We start from the raw sequence: 22,328 nt of genomic DNA on the forward strand, positions 1-22,328 counted from the left end.
ATTTAAAACTCTGAATTAAATCTTCTTTTTCAGGTAGAGTTTCTGTTCAGGTTACAAACAACGACATTTAATGACAGAAATATGTTTTTTTACTTTTTGGGTATTTTTAATTGTGGACTGAAATGAGAAAAAAATTGGCTTTAAGTACACCTCTATGACTATGATTTTTGCATTGTTTGATAGCAAGGAACATCATACACATCATGAACAGTGTTTGCACATCTATGGCTTACAACAGTGGTTGTAGATGAACTGGACCTGAAGGGTTATGTACAAATGGAGTTTTGGTTAACAGCAGTAGCTGGTTAGATTGTTGACCAGTGACCAATTACCAATGAAAAGGGTCTTCTGCCTGCAGAAAACAAGTATTTGTCTTATGTCAACTTGGGTTTAAAAGATGGGTAAATTGTTTACTTTTTAAAATCTTTATCTTTTATAATAACTCGGTATAGTGGGGCTTGATTTACAGCACAGTCTCAATGAGATGTGACATAATTAATTTGTTAAGAAATAAATGGGTGACCAGTTATCCCAGTTTTTCCTTAAATGTTCTGCTGACCTGAATTTCAGAAAGTTCAAATATACTTTTTGACTCGTTGTTGTCAAACAAACTGCACTGGGAGTAATGTGAAGTTTCATCCTTCTTCCTGCAAACACCCTTTGCATCCCACAGCAAGGCAAATGAATTAACACCATCTCTTTGCCGATAACTCCACTTATGATTATATCTTTTGAACAATTTACCATATCTATTACATGACCTTCAGCCATTCCTTCCACAGGCTCCTGCCAGTGGTTAAGTACATTTCAATCGTCATGAAGCCACAACTTTCCATGGCTTTCCAATGTCTGAGTTTTAACTTTTAAAAAGCTGGTCACCCTAAATATAAAACAACAGCAATTTTCACTTGTATAGTAGCATCGATTTACAAAAGGATCACAGTTTCACAGTGCAGAATCAGAAAAGGAAAACTAGTTAGTGATGCTTAGCAAATTTACATACTACAATGTAAAGATTTGCACACAAAACTGGTTGAGATAATAATTATTTCCTCGGGGCAGGAAAAATATATTTTTAGATAGTCATGTCTAATTTAAACACAAAATTTAGACTTTGCAGTGCAGATATTTTTAAACAGTTACATTTTCATACACATTTTAATTATATATAAGCTAGTACCTTCACAATGAATACTTGGGTTGCTGTCCTGATTTTTCCTTTCTCATTTGTCTAGAGAGCCTTTAGGCTAGGTAAATTTCAATCTGTTTCAAAATGTTGGATATTAATAGCAGACACTTTCTCTGGTCAGTGTTGTCTTACTTTTCAATATATCTATTACAAAGGGACAGGAGCGAGAGGGGTTAGTGAGAGGAGCTATTTCTTACAGTTCTTTATATTCAGCTGACAGTAAGAATTAGAGTATCAGGCTGTAGAGATACAACTTTAACTTTTCCTCAATGATGCCTACTTTTGTGAAAACTATTTTTTGAATTCATTGAGACAGATTACTAAAACTTTAGTGGATGCAGGGAAAGTATTTTACTGTCTCCACAGTGAACTTAGTTTAAATCCTATACAACAGTGGGATGGAATAATAAAGGACCCTAGCACACAAATTGCTCTGGATTTAAAATCTTTTATTAAAAACGGGTGCCAGAAAGCGCACATAGCATGCACAGAAAGGCAGAAGTTACAATATGGAAGTGGGCCTCCAACCCAAGCAGTCAACATTAGCAGTTACCCTCCACTTGAGAAAATACTTTAAACAAATTTATGTTCCCTGTTTTCATATCCTGTCAGCCAAATGTTTATTTCCTTATCCAATCTTTAAAAATGATGACATGGGAGGAAATTTATATCCAACTCAGTAGTCAGGTTGAGTCTGCCAATGTATCACTTATTTTATAATCCGTCCAATTTTACAAACATACATATCAGCGAGGCACAGTAATAGGTCACTTGGCCACCTGCCATGTTGGAAGTTGAACCCATCTTCAGAGAACATTGGCTTGGGGTTCTAGATCAATAGTCTAGTGACACCTCTGCCTCCAAAGCCTGCTTGGTCATCAATAATATTTGTGCACAATTCAATTATGACCTCAAATTTCACATTCCTACCTACCCCAGAAAACCTTTGGACTTTACTATTTATTAAGCTCAACCAAATTTAATATCAAGCACAACAGTAGAATCAACAATGCACCCCAAAATGTATCCAGTGGATGAGGTTAAAATTACAAGCATAGTTTCGTCTCAACCACGTAGGTGTGACCAAACAAGCAGCTGCCAAGGTAAAGCAAAACAAGAGAGAAAAAATGTGGAGCCAGGAGATGCAGAAATACTTCCAGCTCCATTGCATTCCTGAGATGAATTTGCTTTTGGTAAATTGACAAGCTAACTCTGGAAGTAGGTCAGAAATGGTGAACTTGATGCAATTGTTAAAATTGGGCGTGATCTTCAACTTTGGATACATCTTGAGTTTCTTGGTTTAAGCACATACGTATTTAAAAATATACACCAAGTATGTATAAATAAGAAAAAGCTTATTTTAGGTGTAGAACCTTTAGTTTTGTAATGCGTAGCAGAAACTGTACTAATATTGCAATGGTGAAGGCCATTTTGCTTTGAAATCTGACATGGTTATATTGAGCTGAAGCATCAATGAACTTAACATACAGATTATACCAGAAATCAAACAACTTAAATGAAAAGGTTTGTTTATTGAGTTACTGTAATTTTTATCACTGATATAAAATCACATTAAGCTTGGAAATAACTTTAAACAAGAAGAAATTAGGTTACAAAATTGACACACTCAAAGGGCAGAGTATATTTGTACAAAAGCAGTATAAAATCTATGCAATGTTCACAAGCCATAATTCTCAAGTGAATTTGTTAATAGCATCCTACAGGGAAAACAAAACCTGCTGAATCAGCCAAAAATTTGGATTCAGTAAGATTTGATAATCTGGTTTTGCTGAGTTGAAACAGTTATAACATTGTAAGTAATAATATTAATTTGCAGTATTGCAAATGTGATTTATTTGTGAACTAATTGGATTATTTGAACATTTTTAATTTTCAGATAGTGATTAACTGTATAGTTGGCAGTACTTTATAATTCTAAGAGGAAAAGAACAAAGCATATTTAAATAACATTCACAATACCATGTTGGTGTATGAATAAAATATTAGGAGGGGTCATTCCACATTGAGATGAAGTATATTTTGCTACCAAATACAAAAGCCACAAAGAAAAGTTAATTACAATACGTAATAATTACAGTCAAACTTAAAATTGTCATTTTCAGACACATAATCCAAGTTAAATTGTACCGTGTATGGTTTAGTAACCAGCCCCCAGCAAATGGTCAGTGCTTTTCAGATAGCTCCTTTTTAACACAAATGTATAATATGCAAATCAATTTTAAATAGGGATTAACAGATTCATTGTGGACCTATGTAGCAAGAATTTGCATATCAACATCAACAGACTAATCCACAACATTCCATTTTTATGTTCCGTGGTACAAAATGATTTGTATTTGTTTTTGTTTGTTCCATACATTTTTTCATCTCAATGATTTTCAGTGCGACCTGATACAGGTACCAAGATGGGATTCTCTGTCACAAAGGTGATGTCAACCAGTCATATTCTCAGCAGCCTAAGGAGAAACAACATCCAAATTAGTTACAGAACAGACTTGTTACTTTTCTAGTACAATAAATGTGAATTTTTTTGTGTAGTTTTAGTTTTGATATCCTCTTGGCTTATAAGTATATATTAAGAAGTGCTCAATACTGCATTTAAGTTGGTCGAATGTATGACTACAAAATTTAAATTAAGATATCAGGGATTGGTCAGTAGTCATAAAAAAGGATGTTTCTACAGCAGGTAAAACAAATAACAAATTTTAGTCACATTACCATTCATGTAATTTCTGGGTAGAAATGTGTTTGTTCAGGAGCTAGAATTAGTCAAAACATGATTTATGCAAACTAATTTGCCTAAATCAAAGTAGTGTAAAATATTGCAATTCTTTATGCTCTTCTTAAAAAAAGTTACCCATGAAAACACATTTCACTGGGGAAAAAATTATTCCTTTCAGAAAATAACCTTCTTTCCCTGCTACAGTGATCAGACACTAGGAATATAGTACAATGCATTCGTTTTGTACCCTAGCTCCTTTGTTAGATATTCTCACACCATGATTTTACATTTGGGTTCAGATCCATTGAAAATACAATGTGCATTTGACTTGATATGTGCCAAAATGTGGCATATTGACCACAGCAGAAAGGGACATTGAATTATCAGACACAGCAGTTAGTTCAACGTTTTGAACCGGTGTCTGTATTCAACAGAAGCTGCATCCTAAATCTATTACATGGCTATTTCAAGGCATGGTAATCATCATTGGATTGACACTCTACTCTTACCTGTGTATGTTAAAACCAGCTCTGTACCTTGCTGGTACTTCAGACCCTGGTTCCTTCAGAAATGTGGAGCATACCTGAAATACAACTGTTCCTTTGTAGCGGAAATAGTCAGAGGAAGTCAAACTATGACCCTTTTTTACAACAGTAGATGCCATATTCTGGTAAGTTTAAATGTTCCATGACTGTTGAGAATTATTCATTAATCATGGTTGGCACGCCTTTGTTTAGTGTGAACCCCAAGCTCAACCCTCATCCTTCCCAACAGTGATCAACCTCCTCACCACTTTCATCCGTGGCAGTGATATCACACTACCAAATCCCTGCCTCATTCTCCACAACTCTAGATTCCTCTAGCATTAACCAGACAGGAATCAGGGATTCCAGAAGGTAAGTCAGGACAGCCTGGCACAGAGTGGGATAAACCCTATCTGCCTCCAGTAGGGAGAATGAGGATGAACACTGAACATGATCAAGGGGTGCTGAACATGGTTATGGAAAGATTGAACCTTGCTGTGGGTATTGTAGAGTGCTTTAGCTCTTTAGTTGATTTACTGAGAGTTACAATGATAGACATTTATAGTCTACCAAGTAAGTGCAGGGCAAACTGCCAAAATTTGCATTGTTCTGGTTAATTACTGAGCAGAAACTGACAACTGGAATTTTAAACCTCCCATGCAAGTACCACAAATGTTTGCTGGTTGTGTCTTCCTCAGGATCCTGAGGGGCATTAACATTAGAAGAGACCTCTTCTTCTATCAGCAATGTGGTCATATGCCATAAAATCATGAATCCTACTGGCAGTGTAAACAATTTTTCTTGGTTACTCCATCAAAACCATTCTTAATTTGAAGACATCTAAATCTCCCCTCACCTTCACTTTATAAATTTACAAAGATATTACATCTACCGCATTGACCTTATCTGTACTTTGAATTTTTTTTTTGAAAGGAGTAACAAAGAGGCTATTCAACCATGACCTTCCATTCTGAAATTCATGCTGACTATTCTTTATTTCATTTCTAGATTTAAGTACCAGTTAATTCTTTTCTCAGCACATTGCTCTCAGTGTCAATTGTTGTTCAACCATGTAGATCTTCTATCCCAAAATCTGGTTGCAATTCATTCTTAGGAAACTCAACTTACAGGTCTATGAATTGCATGTGTAGTGCAATATTTCACTGCAAAGATATGATTGATTAGATTTTCTACAATGTGAAAACATTTGACCCAACAAGTCCACACCGATCCTCCAAAGAGTAACTCACCCAGACCCTGCATTTACCCCTGACTAATGTGCCTAACACTATGAGCAATTTAGCATGGCCAATTCACCTGACATGCACATCTTTGGGCTGTAGGAGGAGACTGGAGCACCCAAAAGAAACCCATGCAGATACGAGGGGAAGAATGTGCAAACTCCACACAGACAGTAACCATGGCGCTGTGAGGCAACAGTGCAAACCACTGAGCCACTGTGCTGCCCCAAAACCAACACATTGCTTTTCTTCTAATCACATTTTTAATTGTTGTATTCACTCAAAAAGATTCCTGAAGGGTTTATGCCCGAAACGTCGATTCTCCTGCTCCTTTGATGCTGCCTGACCTGCTGCGCTTTTCCAGCAACACATTTTTCAGCTTCACTCAAAATGCATCTATATAAACAATCTTCTTCCTCAAATACAAAACAGGAATTAAGAGCTTACTGGTTCCTCCAACTATATCAACTTTGATAAGTAAATGGTGACATTTTCACTTTTATAAAACAAAAAGCCTAATGCCAAACTAGCAGATTCATTCAATCGAATCATCTGCAGGGCTTCTGCTACTTTATTGATTAATCTTTCTATCACAGGTTTTATATCCATTAACCATCATACATAATTATTTTGTTGCAACAAACAGGTTCTCCAGGTATAACCATCAGTCCTCTATAAGGATGGACTCAGTTCTAAAAGATGTCAGAAAGCTGACACAGGTGTTAAGGATCAAAACACTTTTTTCCACTGAACAATTCTGCAATTGCATCAAATTTTATTGCACATCAATCTTTCTTACTTTGAGTGAATCAGTAGCCTTTCGCAGCTCCTTAATAACTGAAGCCAAGGCTTCAGGATTGATCCCTTGTTCACAAAGTCGGACACAAATTGAGAGAGACTCCATATCAAGACCAGTATTCAGCAATCTTGAGATTTCAAGAAGAACTGAAAGAAACAGATAATAATTGATAACACGATAGCAACAAGTATGAGCCATTTGCATTGGCACGTACCTTTTAATCTCAAGGTATCCAAAAAGTTATTTAAAGCCAATGAAATTGCTATAAAAGCTAGGAAATGCAGAAAACAATTTACATACAAAAAAGTTCCAACATAGTAACCAGATAATGGTTTTGGGGTGAATACTGGATAGGTTATCGGTGAAAATATCTCAGAGCTCTTCTTCACATTTACTCCATGGGAGCTTTATAGTCACCAGACAGGCCTCAATATAACAGTTATCCTCGATTTTATGTTCGAATCTCTGGAGAGGGACTTTACAACCATGCCCCCAACTGAGACACAACTGTCATTTATATACTAGCAGCTTACTTTGTTATAGTACTGTTTGCTTCAGCTCTGCAGACATCTGTATTTCAAAACTCATTACAGTCACTCTGAAGACCTTTTGCTGCACTTCAAATCAAAACACGACTGCATTAACTAGGAAAATTCCCAAATACATCAACATTACTTTACACTCTATGTGAAGCCAACTGACAGAAACATCAAGTTTGAACTTTCATGAATAGTAGCTCATAATTGGAAGAGTGAACAAAGGGAGTGTTCATACTCAGTCACTGACAAATCAACTTGATGAAATAATGTGACAATTTTAAGATAACTGCAAGTTACTTAAATGTGCAAGATGATTACAGACTAAATTGCTTATGCATGTGAAAGATTACTGGGAAATTCCCTTCAGGAAGTAATTCAAGACAAAAAAATTATAACTCTGTAATAGTAACTATCTCAATATATACATTAGCCAAGCATGAGAGATTTGCTTGCTTTGGTAAAATGAGCAGACTTTTCTCTCTGAATAAAATAATTTCCTAAAGCATTCACAGGCCTCAAGCATTTCATTAAAATTATTCATTAACCCCTCAGGTGATGATGTTACAAACAGATCAATAAGTACACTAATCTCCTCCTCAGGTCCAGACAATAAGGTCCACTTAAGAAATGGTCAGTTCACACACCTTACCACACAATAAAGGCTCATTATCCTATCCCAAAGGGGAAAAAGACAGGAGCAAAACACTGCTTTTTATAATATGCATTCTGGATACTTGCCTTTTATCAACAGTTATTATATTGAAAAGAAGCAGTTCCCAGGTCAGGGATGACAATAATGTTAATGATCAAAGTATAAATAGTGAAGCATCTCCTTCTTTACTACTCCAGTTTCAGATGATTTGCTTAGTATTCAGGGAAGAAGAGAGATAATTACAGAGTATCTTATGGGACTGCTCAATTCTGAAATAGGGAACTGACCAGAAAACTTAAATGAACAACTATCTGGCTCTGTTATTTACCAATGAATATGTCTACCAAGTTTGAGAATGTTGTCCCCATTGAATGTAGTTGGATCCCATTCTCACAGTAACTTGCAGAGATATCACTAACTGCCTGAACTTAAACTGGATGACTTCTATCTGCTCTCTGGTATTTCTCTATCGTAAGGAGGCAAGTTACATCATGAATATAAAGAAAGGGATAAAAGAAAAGACTTCTGGCTGCTTCTTCAAAAAGCAGCAACAAGGCTCAAGGGCTCTTACGCACTGGCCAGCTATGGTCTCCCTTACTGATTCATCAACATAGCTACAGATGAAGGCATAAGAGTTATCTAATTACCCAACAGGAATCAACAAGACACTGCCTACTTGGCTTTGTCTCAATGGTCTCAGGACTATTAGCTGCTGTAAGACCCTTATACAAAAGTGGGAATACTGCCAAATGAATTTTATTATCTGTGCCTGTTGAGCAGACATTCCAAACATCGAAACATTTCTAAAATGCCCTCTATTAGCAGCCATGTCGCACTGAAGATCTTCAATTCTACAGCCCAGCCAGCATAGAGCAGCGGGGAAGGAAAATGGAGTGAAATGACAGGATAATCCCACTTTCCACATCTGCAAATAATCCCATTTCTCTCTCACAACATGGGACCTTAATAACACAATTAATATGTACATCAGCCTATCATTTGGTTGGTATCATTATTCAAGAAGATGCGATAGGGATAAACCAGGAAACTACAGGATAATGTAGCAGGGAACTGAGTGGAAAAAAATTCTGAGGGACAGATTTAAACTCCATTTTGGAGAGACAAGGAGTAATCAAGGATTACCAACATGGCTTTGCGGGGCAGGGGTTCATGTTGATTGAGTTTTTCCAAGGGGGTGACAAGGTGGAGAGTTGAAGATAGTCCAGTTGGTGGTCTACATGGACTTCATCAAGACTTTTGACAAGGTGCCACATTAAGACCGGTCCAGAAAGTAAGAGCTCATGCAATCCATGGCAATTTGGCAAATTGGAGCCAACACTAGGTCAGTGGCAGGTGGGAGCCAGTGATACCTGTGTCCATTGATGCACCACAACATTTGTTGCTGCTTGAAGTGTACATCAATGATCAAAATATAAGTGTAGTAGATACGATCATTAAGTTTGAAAATGACATGAAAATTGTTGGTGTGCTAAATAGCAAGGAAGAAAGTCTTAGAATAAAGGACAATATAAACAGACTAGTCACACAGGCAGAATATTAGAAATGGAATTTAATACTAAAAAGTATGAGGTGAAGTACTTGGGAGGACTAACAAGAGAAGGGAATTCACAATGAATGGTAAGTACAGAGGATCAGAGGGACTTGATCTATCCTTGATAGCATTAAGGAATGAGATATTTGCTTATGATTAGGTGTACAAAGTGTTAGTTAAACCACATTGTGTGCAGTTCCAGTCATTGCACTAGAGGGAGGGCACACAGATTTATCAGACTTTGCTTGAACTGGAACACTTCAGCTACAAAGTGAGACTAAATATGACCATAACACACAGGAGCAGAAATTAGGCCAAGAGGTTTACAGGAGATTCAAGTAAAGCGTCTTCACCCACAGGGTAAGGGATATTTCGAATTCACGGCCTAAAAGGATGATCAGGGCGGGAACTTTCACAACCTTTAAAAAGTATTGAGGTGAACAGTTGAACCTCCACAGCATACAAGCGATGGGTCAAGTGCTGAAAAATGGAATGAGAGTAGATGGATGTTGATGATCGGTCAGGACATGATGGACTTATAGGCCTCTTTTCATGCTCTAAAACTGACTGAAATGCAGTCAATCTGGAGAAAGGTGATACAGTTAAATTAGAGCTTTATTGAAAGAATAATTAAGACTGGACATTTAAATTTTAAAAACCTTAAAATATTTGAATGCTTCAGATATTTGAAGAAACAACCAAAAGTGGAAGTTCACAGCTTCTGTTAAAAACAAAATATTTTTGAAATTATAATAAATTTCAGTTGATGCTCCCATCACATTTTGTTGAACTAAAAATGTATAACAATTTAAAGTCCTTTAATACAAAGTTCGTGGGAGGAGTGACTATTAAAACTTAAAATGAAAAATGTGGGGTGTTACTATGCACATGAATTAGAAATAGATTTGTTCAATATGTGGTGATATACAAAATGTAACAAGCAGATTTTACCAAATGCAGTAGAAACTTTAGATTCATTAACCTTTACATACATATAATTCAGCATGACACTTATATAAGAAATGCTTACAGCAAATGAGATTCCAGAGTCATAATGACTTGCTGTAAGCCACATTCCCTATACTGTATTAAAACATTAACTTCAGTTGCGTGATAGAGAGAATCAAATACTAGCAGCCCTGAGTTAATTTAATTTGGGGTCTAAAGCAATTTGAGCCATGTTTTATGAAACTAGTTGGCCTGTCATAACATTGACTTGGAGGATATGTTGGCCTTTAATGATGGTAGAATGATCCTACGTAATACATGTATTATACAAGGTAAATACAAGAACAATTATAGGATTAAACATACAAACAGATGTTATTGCTTTCCAAAGTCAAGTTTAAAAAGTGATCAAGATCCTCTGGCCTCTAGATACTTGTTGACCAGAAATACCCTGAAAGTCGCACTATGGGACATCTCGAAGTCCCAAAATACAGACAATGTTGCAATTGCTCAGGAAGTTTAAACCTCCTGCATACAATTAACTAGCTCTGGAACGACTGGGAAAAAAAAGTGACTAGGAGCCAGTAAAGACTGCACATGCTGGAGGTCAGAGTCAACAGAAGCTCAAAGAGCACAGCGAATCAGACAGTATCAGAGGAGCAGGAAAGTCATGTTTCTGGTCAAATCCCTTCATCTTGACGAAGGGTTTCAGCCCAAATCATTGACTTCCTTTCTCCTTGGATGCTGTCTGACCTGCTGTACTCTTCCAGCTTCACACTCATTGGAAAAAGTCAGTCTCAAAGATTTGCAGAGTTCCAATTTGCTTAATTTATCCAGACATCAGTCAGTGGTACTTTCAGCTGATGGGAAATTTTGTACTTTAGGAAACAAAATGTTTGTTCCTTTATATATTTTAAGCGCAAATTAACTGACAGGTGATGACTGAAGTGTAGCTACCTTAAAATAAAAACACCAGTCCAACAATTTAAAAATTGTTCCTTTTACAATCATAGAATCCCTCGTGTGGAAGCAGGCCATTTGGTCCTTTGAGTCCACACCAACCCCTCCAAAGTCCATCCCACCCAGATCCAGCTCCCTACCTTTTCCCTGTAAGCCAAATGCTTTATTGAAGTCCAAATGCAGTACGTGCATTACCCTCAACTATACAGCTGGTCAGTTCTTCAAAAAAGTCAAACAAGCAAGTCAATCATGACCTCCTCTCAATAAAACTGTATTAACTAACTTGATTAGCTGCTGCCTATTCATATCCAATTTAATTATTTGCTCAATATTGCTTCCAATAGTTTCCCACCACTGTGGTTAGACTGACTGGTCTGTGGAATTCAGGTTTATCTCCTGATCCTTATTGAATAACAGTACACATTGGCTGTCTACCAATCCTCTGGCACCTCCCCAGTAGTCAAGGAGGATTTGAAAAGTTACTGCTTGGCATTTCCTCCGTTGCCTCACTCAACAGTCTGGATTACATTTCATCTTGCATTATAGATTTAAGTACTCTTAGGATTATCAGACTACTGTGCTCAGAACCTCCTTTCCGTCGGTGCTAACTTTTTAATTAATGTCACAGTCCTTCTCCCTGATTTCTATACCCACATAATCACTCGCACTAGTGAACACCAATACAAGGTATTCATTTCGAACCGAATCGACATCCCCGGCTCCTTGCACAAATTACCACTACGATCCTTAATTGCCATATAGTTTCCCTATTTATCTTAAAAGTCTTGTAAAATAAGATAGGATTTTCCTGCCATTGTTCTTTTTGCTTTTCTGATTTTCTTTTCAAGTTTCCCCTTGCACATTCTTGAGTCCTCTGTATTTGCTACAAAGCTCCCATCTATCTCTTTATTCAATTCTGTATATTCCTTGATATTCAAGGTTCACAAACACAAAAGTTGATAAAAGCACTGCATGTTCTAAACTAGACAGATAATAGCGAATGACAAGAATTCGGGAGAGAAGGTAAATTGATACAGAGTTTCGTTGAGAGGTCAGAATTAAACACTGTTCATTAATTTCACAAAGGAACAGCCATGAATGTTATGGCTCGGTGTCTTGTTTATACAGATTCACTGATGTTAAGGCAAATGTTCTTCATTATCTTATCTTCCCTGCGCACCATTTTCTAGTGTGCAGCAAATGTGTTCTATAATTCAAAATTACATTTTAGTTTAAATGTTTAAGGACAACATTTAAGGCTATAAACTTTCTCATTCCTTCCTTTTGTCATTTCATGACAACGACATAGCTTATACAAGTATAATTAGTCCATTTGGTCAATTTGAATTCTTAATAAATCAAGTGCCTCCTCTGGCGAGTCATCATTCGGAGGAGCAGAGTCTGAAAGATACTGGATTCTAACATGGGAGTTCGAGCATAGAGGTACAGGAGTGGACCAGGGATGATTAACCAAATTCCTCTTTGGCTTAGGGGAAAAGCAATGTACGGTCCATTGCATGCATAAGTGGATGACAATGTATAGTCCTTGGTCTCATCCAAGGAATATCAGTACATCCCATATGATCCATCCACACAGCAACTATAGCCAGCAAGTAACACTCTATCGACATGAATCAGACGACGGTCAATCTTCCCTGGTCTTGACCCGTTTTGTTGATAAGACCTGTGTCGTCAGAAATGTCCTTTGAGAAATCATCGATGTAGGTGCAACATTGTGGGCCAATGACTGAACAAGCACCTCCTTCTTTCGCAAGGAGGAAATCCAGCACTACCAATTCTGAAGCGTCATCATCAGTGTCTCCTGTAACTCCTTGTTCACTAGCTTCAGAGCATAGCCAGTTGAGTTGGCAAGTTTTTCAATATCATATGCAAGGTCACTTATCTGATTTAGGGCCATCTCAACACCCCAGCCAGGAATAAGACCTCCCAGCAACCTGGACCACCAGGTTTGTTGATGAAAGAAGTTGTGTAAGTCCAGTTTTGTTTTTCCTCTACTTTTTGATCAGAACTGATTCGCATGTTGATGGGCGTTCCATTCATCATCTACTTTAGGTACTTCATTGTGGAGGGTAAAAAATGGTAAGGTGTATACTAGGGCACAACGTGTACACCAGTCATTGGGTATAAATATGGACAGGCTTTGTTTTTGCATAGCCAGTGGAGGCTAAAAGGATTTCCAAGGGCGCATTTCTGTGAGTGAATGACCAGTACACTCAGAGCAAGAGCTGAATCTTGTAAACAGTGGGTGCTACCACTTGAACCAAGGCCTCATGATCCAGTGGTAGGGACGCTACCACTGCATCACAAGAACCCCAGTTCCTCAGGGTAGGAAATCTTTGTATTTTCTAATCAATCTGTTCAGAGATGTTATAGCACAATTCCAGAGCAGGTGGGAGTTGAACCAAAGCCTCCTGGCTCAGATGTAGAGACACTGGCACTGTCTCATAAAAGCCTATTTTTCAAATCAATCTGGTTAGAGATGTTAGTACACACTTCTGGAGTAGGTGGGACTTGAATCTGGGCCCCTCAGTCCAGGAAAAGCGACACTACCACTGTGTCACAAGAGTCCCAGCTCCTCAGGGTAAGTATTTTTGTATTTTCCTAATCAGAGGTGTTCTTGTACATCTCCGGAGCAGGTAGGATCTGAACTCAAGCCTCCTGACTCAGAAGTAGGGACACAGTGTATGCGTTTTGGGCAGAGCTCAAAGGAAGGAGATTTGTTCCCACCCAGGATCAAACTGAGAGAGGCGAACATGATAACCACTACATGATCAAAACTGTGCCAGGTCCTCAGGGTATTGGGGTAAGCCAAACTACATTCAGCTGCTTTATCAATTACCTTTTCATTCAGAGACATTTACTGGTGACTGCATGTGATCTGTTTAATTCACAATTGCATAGATAATTAAGTAGCTGTACATACATGTAGCAAGACCAAGACAACGATCAGGCTAGTGCTGACAAATGTTAAGTAACGTTCACACCATAAGTGCCAGCAACAATTTTCAGAATCTATTTCCCCCATCCCATATTCAATTACATTATGATCATCATAGAAGGCACGACTGTTACCATTTCTGTAAAAACATAACATTTTAAAAAGTGCTAAAATTCTGAACTGCAGAAAGAACTGAGTTTTCAATTTTTATTGTAACCAACTACAAATCAAGACAGATCAAACATTAATTACGAGGTAATTAATTAATGTATAGTATTAAATTTAAAAAAAGGTATTTTAGTATCTCATAACTCCTTATGTGTTCTCTGTTCAAAGGCAGGTCCTTCACTAACAGCAGCTGTCCCATAATATGAAGCTAAATGGGATTGTTTTCATTTGCTCATAACATCTTTCACGTAATAATCCAGGACAGATATTCTCTTCTTTGCTCTTTTCCCTGAAAATCTTCCAAGTCTGATTCTTAAATGTGTCCAGTCTCTAACTTTTCCTAACTATGTTGAAGAATTCACTCTGTTCAGCACTTCATTTCTAATTCACGTCCAGGTGTTTTTTCTCCCCACAATTTATTCCAAACCCATGCTTCAAAGCTATTTAGCAAGTTGATCTTCTTCTGCAAGTTCTGAATCTCTCATATGTACAAAATAATGCTCCAAACCAAACTCCCGACAATCACTCAGTTATGTATTACATTTTCTGGTTAGCAATCATCTTTTATCAAATGTGGCCCCTTTCATTGCCATTCTTGTTCTCATTTCTTTGTTGCACCTTCCATGTACAGATATGGGAAATAGGAAGCCTTTAGAAAGGAGATAATGAGAGTCCATAGACATATCCCTGTTAGGGTGAAAGGAAAGGCTGGTAGATGCAGGGAATGCTGGATGATTAAAGAAACTGAGGGTTTGGTTAAGAAAAAGAAGGATGAATATGTCAGGTATAGACAGGATAGATCAAATGATTCCTTTAAAGAGTATCAAGGCAGTAGGAGTATATTTAAGAGGGAAATCAAGATGGCAAAAAGGGGACGTGAGATAGTTTTGTCAAAAAGGGTTAAGGAGAATCCAAAGGGTTTTTACAAATCCATTAAGGACAAAAGGGTAATGAGGGAGAGACAACAGGGCCCCTCAAAGATCAGCAAGGCAACATTCATGTGGATGGAAACGTGTTGCTGGAAAAGCACAGCAGGTCAGGCAGCATCTAGGGAACAGGAGAATTGACGTTTCGGGCATTAGCCCTTCTTCAGGAATGAGGAAAGTTGGTCCAAACCAAACTCCCGACAATCACTCAGTTATGTATTACATTTTCTGGTTAGCAATAATCTTTTATCAAATGTGGCCCCTTTCATTGCCATTCTTGTTCTCATTTCTTTGTTGCACCTTCCATGTACAGATATGGGAAATAGGAAGCCTTTAGAAAGGAGATAATGAGAGTCCATAGACATATCCCTGTTAGGAGAATTTCCTCATTCCTGAAGAAGGGCTAATGCCCGAAACGTCGATTCTCCTGTTCCCTAGATGCTGCCTGACCTGCTGTGCTTTTCCAGCAACACATTTCCATCTCTGATCTCCAGCATCTGCAGACCTCACTTTCTCCTCAAACATTCATGTGGAACCACAGAAGATGGGGGAAGATACTAAACTAGTATTTTGCATCAGTGTTTCCTGTGGACAATGACATGGAATATATAGAATGTGTGAAAATAGATGGTGACATCTTGAAAAATGTCCATATTACAGAGGAGCAAGTGTTGGATGTCTTGAAATGCATAAAGGTGGATAAATCTCCAGGACCTGATCAGGTGTACCCTAGAACTCTGCACTAAGCTAGGGAAGTGATTGCTGGGCCCCTTGCTGAGATATTTGTATCATCAATAGTCACAGGTGAGGTGCTGGAAGACTGGAGGTTGGCTAACATGGTACTGCTATTTAAGAAAGGTGTAAGGATTAGCCAGGGAACTATAGATCGGTGAGCAAGATGTTGGAGGGAAAGGCAAGAACTGATTAGGGGTAGTCAACATCGCTTTGTGCATGGGAAATAATGTCTCACAAACTTGATTGTTGCTTCTTCAAAAAAAACCAAAAAGAGGACTGATGAGGGCAGAGCAGGAAATGTAATCTATATGGACTTCATTAAGGCGTTCGACAAGGTTCTCCATGGAGATTGGTTAACAAGGTTAGATCTCATGGAATAAGGGAGAACTAGTCATTTGGATACAGAACTAACTCAAAGGCAGAAGAGAGGGTGGTGGTGGAGGGTTGTTTTTCAGACTGGAAGCCTGTCACCAATGGGGTGCCACAAGGATCAGTGCCGCATCCACTACTTTTTGTCATTTATATAAATGATTTGGATGCAAACATAGGAGGTATAGTTAATAAGTTTGCAGATGACACCAAAACTGGAGGTGTTGTGGACAGCAAGAAAGGTTACCTCAGATTACAACAGGATCTTGATCAGATGGGCCAAAGTGCTGAGGAGTGGCAGATGGAGTTTAATTTAGATAAATATGAGGTGCTGCATTTTGGGAAAGCAAATCAGAGCAGGACTTCTACACTTAATGGTAAAGTCCGAGGGAGTGTTGCTGAACAAAGAGACCTTGGAGTGCAGGTTCATAGCTCCTTGGAACTGGAGTTGCAGGTAGATAGGATAGTGAAGGCAGCGTTTGGTATGCTCTCCTTTATTAGAGAGAGTATTGAGTATAAGAGTTGGGAGGTCATGTACAGAATGCCGGTTAGGCCATTTTTGGAATATTACATGCAAGACTGCTCTCCTTCATATCGAAAGGATGTTGTGAAAGTTGAAAGGGTTCCAAAAAGATTTACAAGGATATTGCCAGGGTTGAGCTATAGGGACAGGCTGAATAGGCTGGGCTGTTTTCCCTGGAGCAGAGGTTGAGGGGTGACCTTATAGAGGTTTATAAAATCATAAGGAGCATAGATAGGTAAATAGACAAAGTCTTTTTCCTGAGGTGGGGAAAGTCCAGAACTAGAGGGCATAGGTTTAGGATGAGAGGGGAAAGATTTAAGAAAGATCTAAGAAGCAACTTGTTCAAGCAGATGGTGGTGTGTGTATGGAATGAACTGCCAGAGGTAGTGGTGGAGGCTGGTACATTTGCAACATTTAAAAAGGCATCTGGATGGGTAAATGAACAGGAAAATTTAGAGGGATATGGGCCAAGTGCTGGCAAAAGGGACTAGATTAGGTTGGGATATCTGGCCGGCATGGATGTGTTGGTCTGTTTTTCTGCTGTACATCTCTATGACTTGATATATTTTGATTGCTGCAATTCTAATTCTTTTTCATGATGCATTGAGTGGCAGCAATCTACAACAAGGAATCCCTTTGATCCAACTCATCTATGCCGACCAGTTTCCTAAAGTAATCTAGTCCGATTTGACAGCACTTGGCCCATATCCCTCTAAACCCTTCCTATTCATATACCCATCCAGATGACTTTTAAATGTTGTGATTGTACCAGCCTCCACCACTTCATCTGACAGCTCATTCCATACATGGATCACCCTTTACATGAAAAGATTGTCCCTTAGGTACAATTTTAAACCTTTCCCCTCTCACCTTAACCTATGCCCTCTGGTTCAGGACTCTAACCCAGGGAAAACAACATGTCAACTTACCCTACCCATATCTCTCATGATTTTATACACCTTTATAAGGTCACCCCTCAGCCTCAGACGTTCCAGGGAATGTGGACAACTAGTGGCTCTCGATGGGCTGGTTGTCATAGAAGAGATGGAAATGTGTTGCTGGAAAAACGCAGCAGGTCAGGCAGCATCTAGGGAACAGGAGAATCGACGTTTCGGGCATTAGCCCTTCTTCAGGAATTCCTGAAGAAGGGCTAATGCCCGAAACGTCGATTCTCCTGTTCCCTAGATGCTGCCTGACCTGCTGCGTTTTTCCAGCAACACATTTCCATCTCTAATCTCCAGCATCTGCAGACCTCACTTTCTCCCCATGGTTGTCATAGAAGCCCTTGTGATGACAGGGCCTGCAGTGTGGGGATGGATACCTAAAATCATTGAACCCAATATTGACTCCTGAAGGCTCCAGATGCTCAAGCGGAAAATGAGACACTGTCTTTCGGCTTGCATTGAGCTTCATTACTGCAGCAAGCCTGAGACAGTGACGTTAGCCAGAGTACACCTGTTGTAATTGCAGGTAATGAGAAGCTCAATCAATTTTGCAGACAGAACGTAGGTGTTCTGCAAAGTGATCATCCAATCTCTATTTTGTTTCCTCAGTGTAAAAGAGACCACATGGTGAGCAGTATAATAAGTTGAGTGAAGTGCTGGTAAATCACTGCTTCACCTGGAAGGTGTGTTTGTATCCTTAGATAATAAGGAAGGAAGAGGGAAATGGGCAGTTGTAACACCTTCTGCAACTACATAATAAGTTGCCATGTAGATGAGGGGAGGTTTGGAAGGGGAGTAGTGGACTAAGGTGTCCATGAGGGAACAATCCCTGCAGAAGGCTGACAAGGGAAGGAAGGGGTGGTGGAGGAAATGGTGGTTTTATGATCTTTGAGGTGTGGGTGCTGGTGGGGTGGAAAGTGAGGACAGCGAGACCCTATCGGCTTTGAGCGGGAAGTGATGGGATGAGGGCATCAGTGCGCGAGATGGGTCAGACACAGCAAAATGCCCTGCAGTAGCAGGGAATCTTCGGCTGAAAACAAAGGTGGAATGGAGTCTTTAGGGTGAGAGGGGAAATAGGAATCAATGGGCTTGTAGTGGATATCAGCCTATCCCAAGAAATGAAAGCAAATGTTGAGGAACTGAAGGGAGGAGCTGGAAGAGAAATTGATAAATCTTTCCAATTCTGGATGAGGGAAACAGCACGATGATGTCATCAACATACCAGAGAAAGTATTGTGGGGATGGCCTAAAGTAGGACTGGAACAAGGAATATTCTGTATACCCTACAAAGAGACCGGCATTACTATTTTGCTGATATCTATGGCCACACTTTTGATCTGAAGAAAAGGAGAGGAGTTAAAGCAGAAGTTAAAAAAAAAAGTTGTTCAACAAGGAAGGACCTTCTCGGAGGAGTATGGAGGAAGAGAGGGACAGTTCAGGCCTTCTTCCAGGAACTAGTGGAGGGTCCCAAGATCATCCCGATGGTGGTTGGAAGTGAAAAGGATTGCATGTCCATTGTGAAGAGGAGGTTGGAGCCCGCAAACTGGAAATTCTGAAACTAACATGAAGCGTCAGAAGAATCACAAATGTTAGTGTGAAGGGGCTGGAAAAGGGGAGGAAACAAAAATCAAATCAGATAGGAAGAGAAGAATTCTGTGGGGCAGAATCAGGCAGAAACAGTGGGTCTGCTCAGGCGGTCTTGTTTGCAAATTTTCTCCGTCGCATCTTTTCGGATGATGCCAACTTCTGCAACGGGGCCTCTGATATGCCCACTTCTTTCTCAACTGAGGATTCCTTGCTAGTGGTTGATAGGGCCCTCAGATATGTTGAACCAATCTCCCTCACTTCTGCCCTCACTCCTTCTCTTCCTACCCAGAAGATGGATCAGGTCCCCTGGTTCTCACTTGCCACTCCACCACCATCAAATCCAAAGGATCATAAGCCACCATTTCCACCACCTCAAGTGGGATGCCATCACCAGGTATATTCCCCTTCCCTTCCTTCAGGAGTCATCTGCAGGCTCTGCCATTTTGGGATACCTTGCTGCACTCCATTCCCAATACCTCCCACACCCCCATGGCATTTTCCCATGCAATTGCACAAGGAGTAACACCTGTCAATTTACTTCTTCACTCCTCAGCACAGAAGGCACCAGACACCTTCCAGGTGAAGCAGCAATTTACTTGCACTTCACTCACTCGTCTACTGTATTTTTTTGCCCGAAACGTCGATTTTTGCTGTTCCTCGGATGCTGTCTGAACAGCTGTGCTCTTCCAGCACCACTAATCCAAAATCTGGTTTCCAGCATCTGCGGTCATTGTTTTTACCTACTATATTCACTGTTCACCATGTGGGTTTCCTCTACAATGGGGAGAAGAAATACAGATTGGGTGACCACTTTGCAGAACACCCATTTGTATAAAAATGACAACTTTCGATTGCCTGCAACTTCAACAGTGTTCCTTGGCCAACATTTATGTCTCAGGCTTGCTGCAATGCTCCAGCGAAGATCAATGTAAACTGAAAGAACAGAATCTCATTTTCCACTTGGGGACCCTGGAGCCTTCAGGATTCAATGTAGAGTTCAATAGTTTTAGGGCCTGAGCACCTTCTTCCATGTTCTTTACCCACCCCCACACCCAGGCCCTAACATCACAAGGACTTCTATGACAACCAACCCATTGTCAACTACTAGTGGTCCCCTTTGGCAACTGACTCTCCCAGGCTGACCATTAGCCATTCCTCAGTTACGCCCAACTGCTGTTTTCTCTCGCTCTCTCTGGGCTCCATCTCCACCTATCCCTTACTCCCATTGCCTACCCACCTCATCTTCAGCAGATATGCCAACCTTTAACTCAGTCCAATTAGTTCTGAAAAGGAGTCACCGGATGGGAAACGTTATCTCTGCTTTCTCTCCACAGATGCTGCCAGACCTGCTGAGTTTCTCCAGCCAGCTTCCGTTTTAGAGTTCCAACTTCCACACTTCTTTGTTTCTTTATAAACATCAAAACATGTCCAGATAGTTGTAAGGTACGAAGTGGAAAACATATAAATAAAGACTCATATTGAATCAGATCATATTGATGGAATCATATATAAACACTTGTTCAACTTGGGACAGCACAGTGGTTAGCACTGCTGCCTTATGCCGAACCAGGGACCTGATATCAATTCCACCCTCAGGCACCTGTCTGTGCGGAGTTTGCACATTCTTCCAGTGTCTGCATGGATTCCTTCCAGGTGCTCTGGTTTCCTCCCACAGTCCAAAGATGTGCAAGTTAGGCAGATTGGCTAAGCTAAATTGACCAGTGTCCAGGAACGTACAGGGATTGGGGTGAGAAAGCTCTTCACAGGGTTGATAGGGACCCGATGGGCTGAATCGCTTGCTTCCATACTATAGGATACAATGAGAGGCATAAATTGCATGGGCCTATATTTTTGAACATGCCGAGGTCCAGAACGAGAAGGTGTAGATTTAAGATGAGTGGGAAAAGACTTAAAAAAGAACTAAGGGGCAACTTTTTAACAAAGGGTAGCACGTGCATGGAATGAACTGCCAGAGGAAGTAATGGAGGCTGGTACAATTACAACATTTAAAAGCCATCTGGATGGGTAAGTGAAAAGAAAGGGTTGAGAGGGATATGGGCCAAGTGCTGTCAAATCGGACTAGATTAATTTTCACTGTGCCTCTGTACACATGACAATAAATTCAATATCTGGTCAGCACAGATGAGTTGGACCAAAGAGTCTGTTTCTGTGCAGTACATCTCTGACTCTAAATTAGGGTGACAGGTACTGTTCATGCTTAGATGGCTTTGTCCAGAAACACAAATACGTAAGAAATAGGAGCAGTACGTCATTCCACAGCCCACACTGCATGAATGAAAGCAAGAGAAATTCAGCCCTTTGGGAGTTAAATTTGCCATTTAATGAGGCCATCAATTCTCCTTCACCACAATTCCTGCACTATCCCTTTATCCCTGGATGTTACTTTTAAATCTGCCCCACCCCCTCCCCTCCCATCCCATCCATCTATCTATCCGCGAAATAAAACAAAGTACTGGAGAAACTCAGCAGGTCTGGCAGCATCTGTGGAAGGACAGCAGCGTCAACGTTTCGGTGCCCTCCGTCTCCCACCCAGGAATTTAGTGCGGTGAAGTAGCAATGGACTCCCTTAAAGGCAAGAAAGATCGGTAGGAGGATCAGAACTGCTCCGGGTGCTAGCCCAGCCGACTTCAGTCACTCGGTTCTCTCACAGACTCACCGTCCATGGTCTCTCTCACCGCGTTCAGATTAGTGGCGTTCGCCATTGCTCCACCTTTCACCCGGAACCACAGCCACCCAGTCCCCGCCCATTACATGTTCACAACTCAAAAAAAATTATAAAAGTCGCCATAGCGGGCGGGGAACTGCGGCTACAAGTCGATTGAAGTGACCGGTCGGTGTCCAGCCGATAGAAACTTGGGCATCTTGTTGTCTCTCTGAGGGCTTTTCTCATGGGTCACAGCGGCCGTTTAGAATCCTAGCGGCCGTTTGAATCTGATTGGTTGATGCTGG

The 22,328-nt window shown here is 40.0% G+C and overlaps 1 protein-coding gene across 1 annotated transcript; it reads right to left on the minus strand.

Annotated features, from left to right (window-relative positions):
• Positions 1-2,701: 2,701 nt before the first annotated feature.
• mzt1 (mitotic spindle organizing protein 1) lies at positions 2,702-22,219 on the minus strand. Its single transcript, XM_043691378.1, has 3 exons — positions 22,036-22,219; positions 6,497-6,642; positions 2,702-3,666 (listed from the first exon to the last, which is right to left on the minus strand). Exons 1-3 carry the CDS (start codon positions 22,079-22,081, stop codon positions 3,643-3,645), a joined length of 216 nt encoding a protein of 71 aa, XP_043547313.1. The 5' UTR covers positions 22,082-22,219; the 3' UTR covers positions 2,702-3,642.
• Positions 22,220-22,328: the final 109 nt, after the last annotated feature.

Source organism: Chiloscyllium plagiosum, chromosome 6, assembly GCF_004010195.1.
Source record: "Chiloscyllium plagiosum isolate BGI_BamShark_2017 chromosome 6, ASM401019v2, whole genome shotgun sequence".
In the NCBI taxonomy this organism is placed as follows: Eukaryota; Metazoa; Chordata; class Chondrichthyes; order Orectolobiformes; family Hemiscylliidae; genus Chiloscyllium; species Chiloscyllium plagiosum.